We start from the raw sequence: 21,703 nt of genomic DNA on the forward strand, positions 1-21,703 counted from the left end.
TGTGGGGGGGGCGGGGAAGGTAGAGGAGATTGGGACCGCTCTGAGACTCTGAGATTCAGAGTATAGGGCGGGATATAAATCCAAAATCATCTTCTTTCCCTCCCCAGGAGACTGGGGGTGGGGGGTGGGTCTCAGCCAACAGAAGGAAGAGGCTTGGCTCAGTAGCTCTGCTGCGCGATTGAGCAAGCCTTGCAAAGCAAGCTGTTAGGTAGAAGGAAGCAAGAGAGAGGGAGAAGAAAGCAGACGATAGCCAGTTGCTCGGGGGCCTGATAGGAGCCCTCTGGGGGCCAGATTCGGCCCCTGAATTGCCTGTTTGACAACCCTGTTCTAGAAGCTCAGGCCAGCACGCCAAGGCTGTTTTAATTCTTATAATTACCCTTTTCGAGGTCTGAGAAGGGAGTCCACCCAGGCCCACTGACAGCAGCCTTCCCCAGCCCTGTGGGTCAGGACAGGAGCCAAAAATGGGCTGCCAAGGCTCTGAAAGTGGGTCACAGGCCAGCCCTCCCTACGGGCCACCTTAGCTCTTTGCAGCCTTCTTTTTGATGATATTGGATTTATATCCCACCCTCCACTCCGAATCTCAGAGTCTCAGAGCGGCTCACAATCTCCTTTACCTTCCTCCCCCACAACAGACACCCTGTGAGGTGGGTGGGGCTGAGAGGGCTCTCACAGCAGCTGCCCTTTCAAGGACAACCTCTGCCAGTGCTATGGCTGACCCAAGGCCATTCCAGCAGGTGCAAGTGGAGGAATGGGGAACCGAACCCGGATCTCCCAGATAAGAGAGCTCTGGCTGACCCAAGGCCATTCCAGCAGGTGCAAGTGGAGGAGTGGGGAATCAAACCCGGTTCTCCCAGATAAGAGTCCGCACTTAACAACTACACCAAACTGGCTCTCCTCCTCGCCAGCTTCTCATATTCTCATCTCCGCCACCCTCTTTGTGACAATAATGAGGCAGCGGCAGAGGGCGGACTGGAAAAACTACACACTTTATGGCAGTAACTGAAAGAAGAGGAGGGGGGGTAAGTTAAGAGAGCAGGTGGGAGCTGTTCAGCATGCCATGGAAAAACCTGTTGGAGGGTAGAAAGAGGCATGTGTGTGCGCGCGCACTAACACATACGTCTGCGGGCTCTGTATTGGGAGTTGCCCCCTCCTTATCAGCCCAACCAATCTATGGTTAAGAAAAAACGTAAGAGAAGCAACGCTGGATCACGCCAATGGCCCATCCTGCCCAACACTCTGCGTCATGCAGTGGCAAAAAAATAAGATAAAAATATGCCATCCGGAGGTCCACCGGTGGGGCCAGGACACTAGAAACTCTCCACTGCTCCCTCCCACACCAAGAATACAGAGAATCATTTCCCCAGGCAGAGAGGGCCAACACATGTTTATCCACAGTATCTTTGGAATACTGTCTGTACTTTTGGCCACTGTATCTCCAAAAGGACCTTAGTAAAGGTCGTCCCCTGTGCAAGCACCAGTCGTTTTCGACTCTAGGGTGCCATTGCTTTCACAACGTTTTCACGGCAGACTGTTTATGGGGTGGTTTGCCATTGCCTTCCCCAGTCCTCTACGCTATACAAATGATCTTAAGGGACCCTTCACATCCGGGCCACTTGCTATTTGAGATTTTACCGTCAGGTAGGCGATATAGAGTGTTGAAGGCAAAGACAAATAGATTCAAGGGCAGCTTCTATCCAAGTGCCGTGGTTAAGCTAAATGCAGGGTTATGAATGGTTATGTGTTTTTAGATGCATTTAAATGGTCTATGTATATGTCCTTTTGTGGGTGTTGATGCGTTGGTATGTTTGTGGAAGAGCACCTCATTTCGTTGCTCTCATTTTCTTTTTTGAGAACAATGACAATAAATTTATCTTATCTTATCTTTCCCCCCAGCAAGCCGGGGACTCATTTTACCGACCTCGGGAAGGCTGAGTCAACCTGGAGCCGGCTACCTGAACCAGCTTCCGCTGGGATCGAACTCAGGCCGCGAGCAGAGAGCTCCGACTGCGGGACTGCGGCTTGACCACAGAGTTGGAAAAGCTAAAGAAGAGCCACCAGAAGGAAAAGCTGGAGAGTCTGGGACTTTTCAGTTAAGAAAAGGGACGACTAAGAAGGGACATGATAGAGGTTTATCAGATTACGCACCGGGTAGAGAGTGTCGGCAAAGAGACGTTTCTCTCTCCCTCTCCCAAAACACTTGAACTCGAGGGCATCCATTGAAGCTGGTGGGCAGTAGGTTCAGACGGGCAAAAAGAAATACTACTTTACACAGAGCATGACAAAAATGTGGAATTCACCGCCGGAAGACGTAGCGATCATCGCAGGAATGAACAGGGGATTAGATAGACTCATGGAGGATGTCTACTGCTAGTCCAGGTGGCTGAGGGGACCTTCCACAGCTGGAGGCAGGCGACTTCTCAATACCAGTGTCGGGGAGGCAACATGGGGGGGGGGGCCCTCAGCCTCTCCGTCCTGTTTGTTTGGCCGTACAGAAGAATTGGTTGGCAGCTGTGGGAGACAGGATGCTGGGCTAGCTGGACCAGTGGTCCGATCCAGCAGGGCTCTTCTGATGTTCTTAGGAAGGCCTCGGCCTCTCTGCCCTGTTGTTGGCCCTCCAGAGGAACTGGCTGGCCACTGTGTGAGACAGGATGCTAGACCAGGTGGATTATTGGTTTGATCCAGCAGCAGGGGTCTGTTCTTGTTAACCTCCTACAGTGCCTCACTGTCCTCTACCTGCTACAGCTGATGTTCTGCACAGAGCCCTTTGCTCCAAATTGCTTGGAGACAGTTTGGTGTAGCGGTTCAGTGTGCGGACTCTTATCTGGAAGAACTGGGTTTGATTCCCCACTCTTTCACTTGCAGCTGCTGGAATGGGGGTTAGCCATAGCTCTCGCAGGGGTTGTCTTTGAAAGGGCAGCTTCTGTCGGAGCTCTCTCAGCCCCGCCCACCTCACAGGGTGTCTGTTGTGGGGGGAGAAGACACGTGAGATTATAAGTCGCTCTGAGTCTCTGATTCAGAGAGGGCAGGTTATAAATCTACAGTCTTCTTCTTGCCACCCACCTCTTCATTACCTCTTCTTTCTGCTGGCAGAAAAAGAAATGAGGACTCTTATCTGGGAGAACCGGGTTTGATTCCCCACTCCTCCACTTGCAGCTGCTGGAATGGCCTTGGGTCAGCCAGAGCTCTCTTATCTGGGAGAACCGGGTTTGATTCCCCACTCCTCCACTTGCAGCTGCTGGAATGGCCTTGGGTCAGCCGTAGCTCTCGCAGGGGTTGTCCTTGAAAGGGCAGCTTCTGTCAGAGCTCTCTCAGCCCCACCTACCTCACAGGGTGTCTGTTGTCGGGGGGGGGAGGTAAAGGAGATTCAGGGACATCTTTAACACCAACAAAGCTTAATTTTGGGAATTAAACTTTGTTGGTCTTTAAAAGGTGCCTCTAGACTCAGGCTTGGTTCTGTTGCTTCAGACCAATATTTCTTCTAGTACAGGGATGGCCAGACTTGCTTAACATAACAGCCACAAGACATGAACAACAGATGTTTGAGGGAAGAAAGGGAGGGGTGGAAAGAAAGCAACTTTAACTTTCAATGCATTCTCCAAGCTGCTGGCTGACTTGGCGAAGTGCTTTCAAGAGGGAACTGCCTTCTCCAAGCTGGCCAACTGGTCAATGGGGGCTTCAAGAGGCACACGACATGTGTGAAAGAGCCACATGTGGCTTCCAAGCCCCTGTTTGGCCACCTCGGTTCTAGTACACGCTTTTAAGACAGAACTCTTTTTTCTTCCAGATACGATGTGAAAAAAGTCGTTCAAAACAGGTTCATGTGTGTCCGTCCCCCTCTCACTGGCAACTCGGTTATAAAGGCTCTTCCTTCAGCACATGTCCACGCACAGCTCACATCCCCAGACACTGCTCCTGAAGCTATGCAGCCACCAGCCCCTTTAGACGTCCACTTTATGCAGGGGTGTCGAACTCATTTGTTATGAGGGCCGGATCTGACTCAAGCGAGACCTTGTTGGGCCAGGCCAGGTGTCATAAAACGTAATGCCAGGGAGTAGAGATATAAACTTTATGAAGGACACAGAGAAACACAAAGAGATTTTTTGTTTTGTTTTGAAACTTAAAATATGCTTAAAACATTCGCACTCTTTAGTCTCAAAGGTGCTTTCTTTGTATTTCTCCCAAGGGATACAGGGCGCTGGGCAAAGGAAGCTCTGGCTCTTTCCTTCCTTCCCCAGGGGATCCAGAGGGGGAGGAGCCTCAGCCAACAGAAGAAAAAGAGGCTTGGCTTAGTAACTCTGCTGCGCAAATGAGCCTGAAAAAACAAGCTCTGCCTCCCCCCCTTCCTCCCAAAGGGAGGAGCCTCAGCCAGTGGAGAAAATAGAGGTTTTGCTCTGTAGCTCCTGTGCAATTGAGCAAGCCTGGCAAAGCAAGCAGAAGGAAGCAAGAGAGAAGGAGAAGGAAGCAGATGACAACTAGTTGCTCGGGGGGCCTGGTTCAGCCCCAGGACTGCATGTTTGACACCCCCTGCTCTATAGTGTATTAGGGTACCACAAAATTTTTTTAAGAGTATACTCAAAATAACCTTCAGTTCAGTATGTGCAAGGATCTTTTTGAACACTCGTTGCATCACTGAGTGCATCTAAAAAGAAAACAGTATTTCTTCAGCTTTAAAAAAAAAAATCGCCACGAATGCTTTCTGAGGAAATGAGCAGCAGTGTAGCGCAGTGGTTAAGAGTGGCAAACTAGACTCTGGCAGAGCCAGGTTCAGATCCCCACATGTGCCTGCTGGGGTGGCCTTGGGCCAGTCACACTTTCTCAGCCTCACCTACCTCGCAGGGTTGTTGTGAGGATAAACTGGAGGAGAGGCGAAAGATGTAAGCCACCTGGGGTCGCCATCAAGGAGAAAGGCAGTGTACAAATGAAGTAGAGAAAGGTAAAGGTGGTCCCCTGTGCAAGCACCAGTCGCTTCCGACTCTGGGGTGACGTTGCTTTCATGGCAGACTTTTTACGGGGTGGTTTGCCACTGCCTTCCCCAATCATCTGCTCTTCCCCCCCCAGCAAGCTGGGTCCTCGTTTTACCGACCTCAGAAGGATGCAAGGCTGAGTCAACCTGGAACCGGCGACCTGAACCCAGCTTCCGCTGGGATCGAACTCAGGTCGTGAGCAGAGAGCTCCGATTGCAGTACTGCAGCTTTACCACTCTGCGCCATGGGGCCCTTAGAATCATAGAGTTGGAAGGGACCTCCAGGGTCATCTAGTCCAACCCCTGCACAATGCAGGAAACCCACAAATACCTATCCCAAATTCACACGATCTTCATTGCTGTCCGATGGCCATCTAGCTTCTGTTTAAAAACCTCCAAGGAAGGAGAGCCCACCACCTCCCAAGGAAGCCTGTTCCACTGAGGAATCGCTCTAACTTTTGATTTAATTTCAACCCATTGGTTCTGGTCCTACCTTCTGGGGTCACAGAAAACAATTCCACACACAAATGAAGTACACACACACAAAAAAACCCCAGGTGCATAATGCAATGAAGACTTCAATCAGTAACATAGGAGAAGAATCCTTTTTAGCTCCAGCACTGCTTCTGTAAAACTCAAAAGCTGTACAGCAATAGAAAGAAACTGGGTCAGTTTCATGAAGGACTGAGAAAAACACCATAATTTGGAATCCTTTTGGTGATCAGGACGGGTTATACATTGGACCTGGATAGCCGAGGTTAGTCCGATCTCGTCACATCTTGGAAGCTAAGCCGGGTTAGCCCCGGCTAGTACTGGAAGGGAGATCACCAAGGAATACCGGGGTCTGTACACGGAGGTGAGCATTGGCAAAACCCACCTCTGAACCTCTCTTGCCTTAAAAACCCTACACATGAATTCGACACCCCTGCCCTACAGATTTGCTTTAATTTGGTTGCGGCTTGATCATAAAGACAAACACACGACAGACATTTTGTGATGTGTCCTACTACTCCGCTCATGGAGGATCCTTTCTCTGCTCCATAGAATCATAGTTTTAAGGGACCTCCAGGGTCATCTAGTCCAACCCCCTGCACAATACAGGACACTCAAAACCCCCTCCCCCTAAATTCACAGGATCTGCATTGCTGTCAGATGGCCATCCAGCCTCTGTTGAAAAACCTCCAAGGAAGGACAGCCCACCACCTCCTGAAGAATCCTAGAGTTGGAAGGGACTTCCAGGGTCATCTAGTGCAACCCCCTGCACAATGCAGGATACTCACAAACTCCTCCCCCTAAATTCACAGGATCCTTATTGCTGTCAGATGGCCATCCAGCCTCTGTTGAAAAACCTCCAAGGAAGGAGAGACCACCACCTCCCAAGGAGGAAGCCTGTTCCACTGAGGAACTGCTCTAAGCATCAGGAAGTTCTTCCTAATGTTGAGCTAGAAACTCTTCTGATTTAATTTCAACTATTCTGATTTAATTTCAACATTTGTAAAATGTCTTTAGTTGTATTTTATCATTTTCAAACTGCATTTGTAGATGTTTGAAGTGACAGCTGCCCTGAGCCAGATTGCGGAGAGGGCAGGATAGAAATCTAAAGTAATAAGTAAATAATAAATAAAGCCCACTGGTTCTGGTCCTGTCTTCTGGGGCAACAGAAAACAATTCCGCACCATCGTCTGTATGACAGCCCAAGAAGGCTTCCTCTGAGATGTACCAGGAAAAAAGACGGAGTTTAAATATTTTAATTAATAACTAATAAAAAGTTTTGCTGTGAGTGGGCTTGTAGAATACAACCAGCAGATTTTGTATTCCAGTTTGGTGCAGTGGTGAAGTGTGCGGACTCTTATCTGGGAGAACCGGGTTTGATCCCCTAATCCTCCACTTGCACCTGCTGGAATGGCCTTGGGTCAGCCATAGCTCTGGCAGAGGTTGTCCTTGAAAGGGCAGCTGTTGTGAGAGCCCTCTCCAGCCCCACCCACCTCACAGGGTGTCTGTTGTGGGGAAGGAAGGGAAAGGAGATTGTAGGCCGCTCTGAGACTCTGTCCTTGAAAGGGCAGCTGCTGGGAGAGCCCTCTCAGCCCCACCCACCTCACAGTGTGTCTGTTGTGGGGAAGGAAGGGAAAGGAGATTGTGAGCCGCTCTGAGACTCTTCGGAGTGGAGGGCGGGATATAAATCCAATATCATCTACCTCACAGGGTGTCTGTTGTGGGGGGAGAAGATATAGGAGATTGTGAGCCGCTCTGAGTCTCTGTCCTTGAAAGGGCAGCTGCTGTGAGAGCCCTCTCAGCCCCACCCACCTCACAGTGTGTCTGTTGTGGGGAAGGAAGGGAAAGGAGATTGTGAGCCGCTCTGAGACTCTTCGGAGTGGAGGGCGGGATATAAATCCAATATCTTCATCTACCTCACAGGGTGTCTGTTGTGGGGGGAGAAGATATAGGAGATTGTGAGCCGCTCTGAGTTTCTATCCTTGAAAGGGCAGCTGCTGTGAGAGCCCTCTCAGCCCCACCCACCTCACAGGGTGTCTGTTGTGGGGGGGGAAGGTAAAGGAGATTGTGAGCCGCTCTGAGACTCTTCGGAGTGGAGGGCGGGATATAAATCCAATATCTTCATCTACCTCACAGGGTGTCTGTTGTGGGGGGAGGAAGGGAAAGGAGATTGTGAGCCGCTCTGAGACTCTTCGGAGTGGAGGGCAGGATATAAATCCAATATCGTCTTCTTCTTCAAGCATGCTCTCACTAGCCATTTGAACATTCTAGGAGTTAATTTTTCTCTTTCAGTCAATTGCCTCATATTCACACCGCTTCAAGCTGCTCTATGCAACCAAAAACATATTTAGAGCACAAAGAAACCTGTGATGCAGACAAAAATTCAGAATGCAAAACCATTTGCCAGTGTTGCTTGACACCTAAAATTATTAGAGCTCTTAACTTTTTTCAGACCCCTTCCTCAACCATATGATTCAGTTTAAGGAAATAATCTCATTGCAAACACACACACCCACACATGCAAAAAAAAAAGGTTTGTTCCAGGATGAGGGCTTATGAAGATCTAATAACATGGATGGCCCAGGCTAGCCCAGTATCATCAGCTCCTGGACACTAAGCAGGGCCTGCCCCAGTTAGTACATGGATGGGAGACCACCAAGGAAGTCCAGGGTTGCCTTGAAATCCCTAGTAGTTGTCCTAAATCAGCTGCCACTTAAAGGTGCTTTCCACTGATAAAGTAGGCCAGGGGTGGGCAACGGTAGCTCTCCAGATTTTTTTGCCTACAGCTCCCATCAGTCCCAGCCATTGGCCATGCTGGCTGGAGCTGATGGGAGTTGTAGGCAAAAAAACACCTGGAGAACTACCGTTGGCCACCCCTGAAGTAGGCCCTTCAGGCCACAAGAGACGTGTCAATTTTTGAGGCGCCGCAAAACCTCACCCCTGCTGTAATAAAGCAAAACTGGAAGTACCATAAAGGATTCAGGGCTGCCACTACATATGACATGTGTCATGGCTTACCCATAAGGGACGGTGAGAGGGAGGGATGGTGGCTCAGGGGTAGAGCATCTGCTTGGTAAGCAGAAGGTCCCAGGTTCAATCCCCGGCATCTCCAACAAAAAGGGTCCAGACAAATAGGCATGAAAAACCCCAGTTTGAGACCCCGGAGAGCCGCTGCCAGTCAGGGGAGGGACGGTGGCTCAGTGGTGGAGCATCTGCTTGGTAAGCAGAAGGTCCCAGGTTCAATCCCCGGCATCTCCAATTAAAAAGAGTCCAGGCAAGTAGGTGTGAAAAACCCCAGTTTGAGACCCTGGAAAGCCGCTGCCAGTCAGGGGAGGGACGGTGGCTCAGTGGTAGAGCATCTGCTTGGTAAGCAGAGGGTCCCAGGTTCAGTCCCCGGCATCTCCAACTAAAAAGAGTCCAGGCAAGTAGGTGTGAAAAACCTCAGCTTGAGACCCTGGAGAGCTGCTGCCAGTCAGGGGAGGGACGGTGGCTCAGTGGTAGAGCATCTGCTTGGTAAGCAGAGGGTCCCAGGTTCAATCCCCGGCATCTCCAACTAAAAAGGGTCCAGGCAAGTAGGCGTGAAAACCTCAGCTTGAGACCCCGGAGAGCCGCTGCCAGTCAGGGGAGGGACGGTGGCTCAGTGGTGGAGCATCTGCTTGGTAAGCAGAAGGTCCCAGGTTCAATCCCCGGCATCTCCAACTAAAAAGGGTCCAGACAAATAGGTGTGAAAAACCTCAGCTTGAGACCCTGGAGAGCCGCTGCCAGTCTGAGAAGACAATACTGACTTTGGTGGACCAAAGAGGGTCTGATTCAGTAGAAGGCAGCTTCATATGTTCATAAGCACCCCTGGCACTGTCAGCTTGACCTGTGTCTCAACATCACTGCAATACGTTTTTCTGCTCCACGTCATTTGTTCCTGCTGGCAGGACTGGGAAACACGCATTTTAAGGCACTGGGACACGGTGAAGACTTGGCAACGGACAAGAGGGAACTGGACGGGACGCCAGCCTGTCTTTTTCAATGACAGCCCTGTGCTCTCTCTCCGGCGTGCTCCTGCCTCAACGGTCCCTCTCTTCCACAATCTGTGCCGGAATGCTACACTTTGGAAGGTGTGTGCAAACACAAACACACACAAAGGCAGGCAGGCAATCTGTCAATGCTGTGCAGCAATATGGTGCCACAAATAAAACATACTGATCCTGGAAAACAATCTCCTTGGATTTATTGGTCCTCCAGGACTTAGACTAGAATCTGTGGCACAGCAAACCTCCACAAACTTGAAGGCCAAAAAAACAAAACCACCCAGGTCCCACAGCTTATAAATGCTCGGCTTCAACACAGAAAAAAGGATAACTAGTGCAAGATGCAAGTCCAGTGGAGTCTTGAAGAGCAACAGGATTTCCAGGAGACAACTTTTTGAGAATCAAAGCTCTCTGTCAGGGTGAGAGGTAATAGCATCCTACAAATTCCGTAATAGAGACAGTTAAAGGGATGAAAGCAAAAAAGGGGAGGGACGGTGGCTCAGTGGTAGAGCCTCCGCTTGGTAAGCAGAAGATCCCCGGTTCAATCCCCGGCATCTCCAACTCAAAAGGGTCCAGGCAAGTAGGTGTGAAAAACCTCCGCTTGAGACCCTGGAGAGTTGCTGCCAGTCTGAGTAGACAAGACTGACTTTGATGGACCCAGGAGGGTCTGATTCAGTAGAAGGCAGCTTCATATGTTCATATATATATATATATATATATATATATATATATATATATATATATATATATATATATATATATATATGTTCATATGTCTGTGACAATCAAAACCAGGCTAAAAAACTATGGATTTGAACGACGGGACGGGGAAGACTGAAGTCAAATACCAGGAAAAAAAAACAGAAACGAGCAGTTTAGCAGAACGTAGCTTGTTCAGGCGGCAATCCCCGCTTAAACCAGTTTGGTGTAGTGTAGTGGTTAAGTGTGTGGACTCTTATCTGGGAGAACCGGGTTTGATTCCCCACTCCTCCACTTGCACCTGCTGGAATGGCCTTGGGTCAGCCATAGCTCTGGCAGAGGTTGTCCTTGAAAGGGCAGCTGCTGTGAGAGCCCTCTCAGCCCCACCCACCTCACAGGGTGTCTGTTGTGGGGGAGGAAGGGAAAGGAGATTGTGAGCCGCTCTGAGACTCTTCGGAGTGGAGGGCGGGATATAAATCCAATATCATCATTATCATCATCATTAAACTGACAACGAGGTGGATGACACAAAGCTCTGTTCCCTCTCAAGAGGTCTAATCCAGCACTGAGGAACTGAGCTGACTAGCCAGAGTGCACTAAGCAAAACGGGTTACAGCCAGCGTTCCTTCTAAGCTGAGTTAGCGTGAGCTGGCACACAGATTTTTAGCCTCCAGCTCACACATTTTGGTCTTAGCTCAGGAAGGAGAACCCCAGAGAGCACAACAATTTATGAAGGAGCTCGCAAAGTAGAATTCTTGCTCGCAAGACTCTGCGGCTTCGAGGGAACGCGGATTACAGCCCTGTCAGCAAAGGCACTGGTGGAGAGCGACAGGACCCCTTGCCAAAGTTGGTTCTCTAACTTTCGATTTTTGCAAAGCCAAACAAAAACAAAGCTAGAAGTTTGTGCCTGTCCTATACGCAGTGCTGGCATCAGCAGAACAGGCGAGCGCAGCGGAAGAGCAGAGCGAGCACAGAAACCTGCAGCCTACGCAGCACTGGAAGGCCCGATCACAAACTGTGACGGAGATCCAACTCTAGGGGAGGACGGAGAAGAAAGGTCACGCGGCCCGAGTAATGGGGGACAGGCCCCAGAGGATGCCAGCGCTCCGAGAACAGCTGCCAGTCTAATTAGTGACCTTAATACCTCTGCCACGTTACTTCTGAGAACATTCCAGTCAGAACAGAACAGGAGTCAATTGCACCTTTAAGACCAACCGAATAAAACTACGTTGGTCTTAAAGGTGCAATTGACTCCTATTTTGTTCTACTACTTCAGACCAACACGGCTGTCTATCTGGATCTATTCCAGTCAGAAGTAACCCACCATTTGGGGAGGGGCGGTGGCTCAGTGGTAGAGCATCTGCTTGGTAAGCAGAAGGTCCCCGGGCATCTCCAACTAAAAAAGGGTCCAGGCAAAGAGGCGTGAAAAATCTCAGCTTGAGACCCTGGAGAGCCGCTGCCAGTCTGAGTAGACAAGACTGACTTTGATGGACCAAGGTTCTGATTCAGTAGAAGGCAGCGTCAAGGATGAAAAAAGGGGAGGGAAGGTGATTCAGTGGTAGAGCATTGGCTTGGTAAGCAGAAGGTCCCCGGTTCAATCTCTGACATCTCCAACTAAAAAAGGGTCCAGGCACAGAGGCGTGAAAAATCTCAGCTTGAGACCCTGGAGAGCCGCTGCCAGTCAGGGGAGGGACGGTGGCTCAGTGGTAGAGCATCTGCTTGGTAAGCAGAAGGTCCCAGGTTCAATCCCCCGCATCTCCAACTAAAAAGGGTCCAGGCAAAGAGGCGTGAAAAACCTCAGCTTGAGACCCTGGAGAGCCGCTGCCAGTCTGAGTAGACAAGATTGACTTGGATGGACCGAGGGGCTGAGTCAGTATGAGGGCAGCTTCATATGTTCACCATATTTAAGAGTTCACAGAAGCCCACTCATTCTTTCTTCGCTGCGACAGCAAATGGTAAGGGGGCCTGTGCAAATACAGAATCACCAGCCATCAGCTGAAGAAACATTCGCCTCATCTAACGGAATCTAAAATGCAATAGTTTCCAGCAGGCCGTTTGCCTATCTGACTGGACACTGTCAAGCGCTGCTTGATTATTCCTCGTGGAATTGGATGGGCTCGCCTGTACAAACTAGCCCTAAGCGGCCTGCCCAACACAGCATTGTCAGCAGTACAATAAGTATATTAAAAAAAATACACACCCTAGTGCCTGTTTCCTGTTTTGTACAGTTCCTATCCCAGAAACCCTAGCTCAACGCTGCATCCCCTCTCACACATGTTGAATTAAAATTATAGACAGGACTTAAGTCAACGCTTTTAGATAAAGCAACAAAACCTTCCTGGAGATTAAAAAGATTCCTGTGCAAAAGGCTTCCTTGCATTTAAAGCCAACTTATTTCAAGACATAACGATAACAAAATGTAACAAGTATAACACAGCGACTCCTTTACAGCAGTCATTTCGTAGAAAAACAGGTGGTGGAGCTCATCCAGGGATTGTTATGCAACTGCACATACCATTCAATGGACAAGGTGGTGGAACTCTCAGATGGAGGAGGAGGAACTCTCAGAAAGGTTCCGGAGCTGTGCTGTGAGCTCCCACTGAATCTGAGGCCTGCTCCTTAAAATCCCGGCCCTTCCAAAATAAGACTCTGGTTGGCTCTGGAATTCATCAATGAGACTGAACATGACATTTTTAGCATTTAAGTATATTCATTTACAGGGAGCACTGTAATATGGGAAACTATTTTTAACAAGCGAAGCAGTTTTTCAACGGAGAGGATGACATACTAGAAACTGCTAGTTCATTAAGATAGCTATACTCTTCAAGCTTTAACCTTGATCCTTAATATGTTCTTTTAGAGTACGGAAACAATTCAGAAAGTGATCTTATTTTTATTTTGGTCGGCTGGGCAAAGTTATTTAAAATGTTTTGACAGGTTTACTCCGAAGGTAAGCTGCGAGAATGTTAACGGGGGGGGGGGGAAGGGGGCTGCCTGTGGCCCAGTGGCAGAACATCTGCTTGGAGTGCAGAAGGCTCCAGGTTCAATCCCCAGCATGTCCAGTTTAAAAAGGACCAGGCAGCAGGCAACAACAACAACAACAACAACAACAAATTTTATTTATATCCCGCCCTCCCCGCCGGAGCAGGCTCAGGGCGGCTAACAACACAGTTCAGGGTTAAATTATACAAATGAATAAAATTACATTAAACATTATAAGCATTTAATTAAAATCTGGTTAAGTTTTAAAATTAAATTGATTAAATTTTAAAAGTGCTAATGCTATGTTTACTTTTTCTGATGGCGGTTTCCTTCGCAATTTCCATTTTCATCAGCGAAAGCCAGTCTGAAGAGGAAGGTCTTGCAGGCCCTGCGGAACTGTTCTAGGTCCCGCAGGGCCCGCATTTCCTCTGGAAGTTGGTTCCATAGGCTCGGGGCTATAGAGGAGAAGGCCCGGTTACGGGTGCTTTGCAACTTCACCTCTCTCGGTCCGGGGATAGTCAGCAAGTTTTTCCCGGCTGACCTCAGTGCTCTCTGGGGTTCATATGGGGAGAGACGGTCCCTAAGGTAGACAGGTCCTCGACCATATAGGGCTTTAAAGGTAATGACCAGCACTTTGTAACGAACCCGGTATGTAACTGACAGCCAGTGCAGTTCGCGCAGCCCAGGCTGTATGTGCTCCCATAGTGTGAAAGACTTCAGCCTGAGACCTTAGAAGAAGATATTGCATTTATATCCCGCCCTCCACTCCGAAGAGTCTCAGAGCGGCTCACAATCTCCTTTCCCTTCCTCCCCCACAACAGACACCCTGTGAGGTGGGTGGGGCTGGAGAGGGCTCTCACAGCAGCTGCCCTTTCAAGGACAACCTCTGCCAGAGCTATGGCTGACCCAAGGCCGTTCCAGCAGGTGCAAGTGGAGGAGTGGGGAATCAAACCCGGTTCTCCCAGATAAGAGAGCTCTGGCTGACCCAAGGCCGTTCCAGCAGGTGCAAGTGGAGGAGTGGGGAATCGAACCCGGTTCTCCCAGATAAGAGACCGCACACTTCACCACTACACCAAACTGGCTCTCCAGTCTGCTGCCAGTCTGAGTGGACAATAATGACCTCGGATGGACCAAGGGACTCTATCAGTATAAGGCAACTTCATGCTCACGTACACTTTTGAGATTGGTTTTAAAACTAGAGCACAGGAGCAGTCGTCGGGCTGAAACGCCTTTCCAAACCACAGCCTTCCATTCTATCTTAATCTCGTACCCATTTGCATGGATCTCCAACACCTTTCGCTTTCCGCAAGAACCCGCCGTCGCGCCTACATCGGGCTTTCCCAAGGCTGCAACTGTAGGCGCATTCACTCGCTATTGAACACGGCACAGACTCACACTGCGGGTATCCACTTCTACGTGCTTACAGGAGCTGCTCAAAAACGAGTTGTACTTTTATTACCTTCTGGAACAAAATCCACTCCACGGGTTTCTTTTTTTTTTGGTATCCTTTTCTGCTCGCTTCATCTCAAAATCCTGAAGCTTTTCACGCAGTATTATTCCTGTTTTAAAAGAGCGCTCATCCCTCATTTCTGAAATGCGGCTTCAAGTTCCAAGCTGTGAACAGATGAAGCTGCTTTATACTGAATCAGACCATCAAGGTCAGTACTGTCTAGTCAGAACAAAGCAAGAGTCAAGTTGCACCTTTAAGACCAACCCATTTTTAGAACGTAAGATGATATTGGAAGATGATATCGGATTTATAGACTGCCCTCCACTCCAAATCTCAGAGCGGCTCACAATCTCCTTTCCCTTCCTCCCGCACAAGACACCCTGTGAGGTGGGTGGGGCTGAGAGGGCTCCCAGCAGCTGTCCTTTCAAGGACAAAGTCTCAGAGCGGCTCACAATCTCCTTTCCCTTCCTCCCGCACAACAGACACCCTGTGAGGTAGATGAAGATATTGGATTTATATCCCGCCCTCCACTCTGAAGAGTCTCAGAGCGGCTCACAATCTCCTTTCCCTTCCTCCCCCACAACAGACACCCTGTGAAGTGGGTGGGGCTGAGAGGGCTCTCCCAGCAGCTGCCCTTTCAAGGACAGAGTCTCAGAGCGGCTCACAATTTCCTTTCCCTTCCTCCAGCACAAGACACCCTGTGAGGTGGGTGGGGCTGAGAAGGCTCTCAGCAGCTGTCCTTTCAAGGACAGAGTCTCAGAGCGGCTCACAATCTCCTTTCCCTTCCTCCCCCACAACAGACACCCTGTGAGGTGGGTGGGGCTGAGAGGGCTCTCCCAGCAGCTGCCCTTTCAAGGACAGAGTCTCAGAGCGGCTCACAATTTCCTTTCCCTTCCTCCCGCACAAGACACCCTGTGAGATGGGTGGGGCTGAGAGGGCTCCCAGCAGCTGTCCTTTCAAGGACAGAGTCTCAGAGCGGCTCACAATCTCCTTTCCCTTCCTCCCCCACAACAGACACCCTGTGAGGTGGGTGGGGCTGAGGGGGTTCTCACAGCAGCTGCCCTTTCAAGAACAGAGTCTCAGAGCGGCTCACAATATCCTTTCCCTTCCTCCCGCACAAGACACTCTGTGAGGTGGGTGGGGCTGAGAGGGCTCCCAGCAGCTGCCCTTTCAAGGACAGAGTCTCAGAGTGGCTCACAATCTCCTTTCCCTTCCTCCCCCACAACAGACACCCTGTGAAGTGGGTGGGGCTGAGAGGGCTCTCCCAGCAGCTGCCCTTTCAAGGACAGAGTCTCAGAGCGGCTCACAATTTCCTTTCCCTTCCTCCCGCACAAGACACCCTGTGAGGTGGGTGGGGCTGAGAAGGCTCCCAGCAGCTGTCCTTTCAAGGACAGAGTCTCAGAGCGGCTCACAATCTCCTTTCCCTTCCTCCCCCACAACAGACACCCTGTGAGGTGGGTGGGGCTGAGAGGGCTCTCCCAGCAGCTGCCCTTTCAAGGACAGAGTCTCAGAGCGGCTCACAATTTCCTTTCCCTTCCTCCCCCACAACAGACACCCTGTTAGGTGGGTGGGGCTGAGAGGGCTCTCCCAGCAGCTGCCCTTTCAAGGACAGAGTCTCAGAGCGGCTCACAATCTCCTTTCCCTTCCCCCCCCCCACAACAGACACCCTGTGAGGTGGGTGGGGCTGAGGGGGTTCTCACAGCAGCTGCCCTTTCAAGGACAGTCTCAGAGCGGCTCACAATCTCCTTTCCCTTCCTCCCCCACAACAGACACCCTGTGAGGTGGGTGGGGCTGGAGAGGGCTCTTCCAGCAGCTGCCCTTTCAAGGACAGAGTCTCAGAGCAGCTCACAATTTCCTTTCCCTTCCTCCCGCACAAGACACCCTGTGAGGTGGGTGGGGCTGAGAGGGCTCCCTCAGCTGCCCTTTCAAGGACAGAGTCTCAGAGCGGCTCACAATCTCCTTTCCCTTCCTCCCCCACAACAGACACCCTGTGAGGTGGGTGGGGCTGAGAGGGCTCTCACAGCAGCTGCCCTTTCAAGGACAACCTCTGCCAGAGCTATGGCTGACCCAAGGCCATTCCAGCAGCTGCGAGGAGTGGGGAATCACACCCGGTTCTCCCAGATAAGAGTCCACGCACTTAACCACTACACCAAACTGCTCATCCCCTACTACCTGATCCTTTTAGCTGGAGATGTTGGGGACCGAACTGGGATCTTCCGCATGCCACAAAGATGCTCTGCCACTGAGCCACGGCCTCTCTCGTTGTTTAAATAAGTTACCCACGTACAAACGCTCCTATGATCCTGAAACCAGCGTTCCATATAACTGCACTTTTAATCAGCTAGAGAAAAAGATGAGGAAGAGGTTTTCTTGAATCAAACAAAAGACTTGGTTATATTTCAGGAAACAAGAAGTCCTCAACACCCTCGAGTCCATAAGGAAACATCCCTGAGACGGGCTTTTCAGAAGCTGCTAGAGGAAGCAGAGTTCCAGAAACAGGAATCTGGTGACCCATTGTTCTCTTACATTCAATCATAACAGGAGAGCTGCACTGTGTAATTGCTTTATTTTCTGCTTATTAGTTCCTTTTACCAACACTACAACCATATCGCGAGCGCGCACACACACAAAATATCCTGTTTACTTTATTCGGGGAGGTCACAGTCTACAGACTCATTCACTTATCAGACAAAGTTAAACGCCATTCAAAAATGCATTCAAGTGTCACATGAACATAGGAACTCCGATGTACTGAAGCTTCTTTTCTTTTTAAGAAATGGAAACCTTACAGATTGCATTTAATCCTGCAAGATGTGGGGAAATGTCTAAAGCCATCGTTTTGATGGCTACGTTGAGCCACAATGACAAAACCCTGGTTCTTTGAAAAAGGACATTTAAAATGAAACCCTTTCGTCCTTTTTGCTCAGTAGAAAAAAACTATTTGTTGCATTTGCCGCACGTTTCACTCAACTTCACGGTTTTCACCCGAACTGGAGACTTAAAAAAAAAAAGTTTATTCTTTTTACCCACAAAACTGATATACCCAGGAATTTTTCCTGGTTTGTTTGTTTTTTAAAAAGCACACAGTTATGAACTCCACTTAACGCAGAAATTGTATGATGATTTGATTCTGCCCCTGGTTTATTGAAAAGAATACAATAAATTCAACACCAAAGGTAAAACCAGCCATGTTTTCACTGCAATTGAGATTTACAACAAAGTTTGAGAACCATTAACAGATCTTCAAGTTTTCCAGTTTAGGCAACTACTTTGTGCTTGGCTTTAGTTATTCCAGAAGAAAACGGTTAACTGCTTACAGACCTTTTGTTTTGTATCACCACTCTTTATCAATGTTGCCTGGAAGAAAGTTAGTTTTTAAACACCGCTAGAATGTATCAATTTTGTTCAATCCTTTTTTTTAAATTTTTTTAAAAAAAACGTTTAGCAGAGCTATTTCCGAACAACTGCTGTATTTCTTACAATTAATTTAATTTCGTTGCTCTGATTCTAATTTTAAGTAAACATTCCCGTCAGATTTGGAAAATTACAAAAATGTATAAGGAACTACCATAAAAGCATATTCAGAACCCGAGCCCAAGTTATTTTTCTGTTATGCGATGCTAAGAATTCAGTTTGAAGAAGCGAATGCCTCATTACTTTTACCCCTGTTAAACATCTTTGGTACAAGCTCTAGAGTCGACAATTTTAATAGCAAAATCAACACTGTAGAAGTGTAGCATAATGCCCCAATTTTAAACTTATACCCTTTAGAAAAAAAGCAATTTTCTTCTGGTTTTGTAGCAATACATTCCTAAAGTCCCTCAGATGAGTTTTACTCCTCGAGGAAATCTGAATTTAATCCTTAAGGCTGAATAAGAACCAGCTGCTTTATATTTATGCACCCAGTATTAATACTTGATTGAAACCATTTTTATGCTAACCTGAATTCACAATCGTTTCCCCACCCGACCATGTAACAACTAAAAAACAGACATATGTGAAAGCTGCGATATGGCAAAAGAAGAAGACGCCTGCCCTTGAAGAACGAAACCTAGAAGTTACATTCATAGTCGTTTGCTCACTCTCTGTTCCACGCTCATGAACTACTCTTCCAAAGGGCTTTATTGAAATTAACAGTACAACTCTATGCGGCTGCTCCAATCTGGGCCCGTCTATTTAGATGGGTTTAGAGCGGAGTAACTCTGCATAGGATTGCGTGACTAAGGAGCCCAACACAGATCAAATAAAGTATTACTGGAGCAGAAACCCAGAACTTGGCTATAGACTATCTGAATGATTAGTTTTGCAGGAGATGAAAGAGATGGGAGTTTCCAGACACCAGTTTCTTGGCGATTTCATCTAAGTTAATGGCATCTGCAAAACAAGATCATCACACTCCTTGCTTTCATTTTGACGATGTTGCAATATGTCCTAAGAGTTGACGTATTCAAATCGTGATATAGGAGCAGACACAGCTCCCAACGCTGTTGAAGATGCGTCTTAGAAACAAACAAACAAACAAAAAACACCCTAAAATATTTTACTTAAGTTCTTAGAAGCTTTCAGACCAATTATGATACTGCCATTTTGATCTCAATTAAGACAGGAATAGTTTTAACATTCAAGTTGACTACAGGCTTATGTATGTTTTTTGTTTGTTTTAGAAAAAAACCTTCACACGTCCCACAGTGATGCTTACAAATTATTGCTGTCTTATGGAAAGAAAACATTTTTGCACCAAGGCTAATGTAACTACTTAATACGGCAGCTGAAAAATTAACCTTACAATATAAAGTACAGGACCTACAGGCTTACCGTCAGTCTTGTCTCATCCTGCATATGGTTGCTATTTAGAATGGAACCTTATTTGCACCCTTAACTCATGCACGGTACTTGGTTCGTAACTCTCTACAGCTAACGTTTATGTAACGAGTCTTGCTTTAATCAATGCGAAACCATACCTTTATCCAATAAGAAACCATACCTTTATCCCAAATGGTATCTTTTCTGACTATCGATTACCAGATAAACGAGATCAATATTTTAATTCGCTTCCTTAATTACAAGTAAACTTTTGCCGTAAAGAGAACAGAATGCAGTTTGTTCGTCAAACAACGGTTTGCAGTTTACTAGATAACAGAAACCTACCAACATATTCTGCGAGGATGCAAAAAGAAGCAAATCTACAGCCGATGATAATGGAGGGTAGGGTGGGAAGTAGAATCAGAAAGCGCATATTAAAAAAAAAAAAGTGATATCTCAGCCCCTGGACTCAAACAACTTAAGTCAAACTAACAGGACAAGGGCTCTCTCAAGAGAGGATAAAAGGGTATAACCTGTGTCCTCTCTCCCTTCTGGAAGTTTGCCACAGAAACTAGTGCTTGTGTTCATTCACAGTTGAAGACTACAGCATCTTAACACCAAGCGAGAATTGTATTAAACTGGAGATCCAGTCAAGTGCTCAGAAGAAGAGGGTGGTAACTGGAGGAAAGGTGAGCAATCGTCATAATCCTACGGATGCTTAATTTTTTTTTGAACATTTTAGTATGAAGAATTATTTTCTGTGAAGCCACACAGTTATTTATTTCCCCCCCCTCTGAACTCTCTCGAAGACTAACCATAGTGTTTTGTTTAAGCAATCATTAGGATTTATAGTTAGACGTTAGCCACGTCAGCCCTTCGTAGAGTCCGTCGCCCGAGGTGGCGCAGGACGGCTGAACGTACCAATTCCTATCCCTGATCCGAGTCAGGCCCAGTTTCTCTTGGATCTCGTGCGGCTTCATGGCGTCGGGGAGGTCCTGCTTGTTGGCGAAGATGAGGATGATGGCGTCCCGCATCTCCCGGTCGTTGATGATGCGGTGCAGTTCCTGCCGGGCCTCGTCGATGCGGTCCCTGTCGGCGCAGTCCACCACGAAGATGAGGCCCTGGGTGCCCGTGTAGTAGTGCCGCCACAACGGCCGGATCTTGTCCTGGCCCCCGACGTCCCACACGTTGAACTTGACGTTCTTGTAGGTCACCGTCTCTACGTTGAAGCCCACGGTGGGGATGGTGGTGACCGCCTGGCCCAGCTTGAGCTTGTACAAGATGGTGGTCTTGCCCGCCGCGTCCAGGCCCAGCATCAAGATCCGCATCTCCTTGTTGCCGAAGATTTTGGACAGCACTTTGCCCATGATGGCCGTTGAGGAGGGGCAGGCATCCACGGGGGGGGGCAGGGGAAAGGGGTGGGCGGGCCAAGAACAAGAAAGCACACACCCCCGCCCCACACACACACAGGTTTGCTTTGGAGCACACCAGTTGAGGAGATGAGGCAGGGCCAAGGAACCTCCAAAGGGCAGAGGAGGGGAAGAGGGAGCTGGAAAGACCACCCCTCCAGGAGGCAGGACAAGGCGGTTGCTAGGCTGGGGCCCCAATTGCGGGGTGGAACAAAAGCAGCCCCGAGGAGGCAGCACTGGAGCTGAGGGATTGGCCCAGGAACCCAGGAGAGGGGCGTGGCCAGTGGGGGGGCGTGGCCTGCGAAGGGCGGGGCGGGAGGTCTCGGCGCCCGTCAGGCCCTAGCGCCCCCTGGCTCCTCCTCCGCGGCTCCCAACGGCTCTCCCAGGCGGCGCTCGTGGCTGGGGGGAGGGGAGAGAAAGGACAAGGGCGGCTGGTTGGTCAGTCGGTCAGTCAATCAAAGGTTCTGTCAGCGGCGCGCGGAGGAGACGAGGGGGGGGGGAGGAGGACGGTTGGACAGCCCGCCCCCCCCCTTTCCCCTCCTCCCTCAGTCGGCTTTCTCCCTCCCGCCGGAGTTACCTGGACTCGCGCCGGTTGCGGTTCTCGCCCCTCGGCGGGGCTCTCCAAGGGCGGCCTCCCCGCCGGCCCGGCTCGCGTCTTCCCTCACAAAACTCCCCGGCTGGCTCACGGCGGCCAAGGCGCATGCGCGGCCAACTCGCCTGACGGACTCCTGCGAAAGAGGCACCGCCCCACCCCGGCGAGGGAAAGGCGGGAGGTGCGCACGCGCGGCTCTTTCCCCCCACCCGAGCGACGGGGACGGGCCTGCGCAGTGTGAGGCTGACCGACATTGCGCATGCCTACTGAGTGAGACCTGCACGCTCTCCC

At 49.3% G+C, this 21,703-nt stretch overlaps 1 protein-coding gene across 1 annotated transcript; it reads right to left on the reverse strand.

Annotated features, from left to right (window-relative positions):
- Nucleotides 1-17,720: 17,720 nt before the first annotated feature.
- ARF6 (ADP ribosylation factor 6) lies at nucleotides 17,721-21,501 on the reverse strand. The gene is made up of 2 exons (XM_060261545.1): nucleotides 21,398-21,501; nucleotides 17,721-21,219 (listed from the first exon to the last, which is right to left on the reverse strand). The coding sequence occupies exon 2, from the start codon at nucleotides 20,776-20,778 to the stop codon at nucleotides 20,251-20,253; it is 528 nt and encodes a 175-aa protein (XP_060117528.1). The 5' UTR covers nucleotides 20,779-21,219; nucleotides 21,398-21,501; the 3' UTR covers nucleotides 17,721-20,250.
- Between the last annotated feature and the right edge of the window lie 202 nt (nucleotides 21,502-21,703).

Source organism: Heteronotia binoei, chromosome 21 (assembly GCF_032191835.1).
Source record: "Heteronotia binoei isolate CCM8104 ecotype False Entrance Well chromosome 21, APGP_CSIRO_Hbin_v1, whole genome shotgun sequence".
Lineage (NCBI taxonomy): Eukaryota > Metazoa > Chordata > Lepidosauria > Squamata > Gekkonidae > Heteronotia > Heteronotia binoei.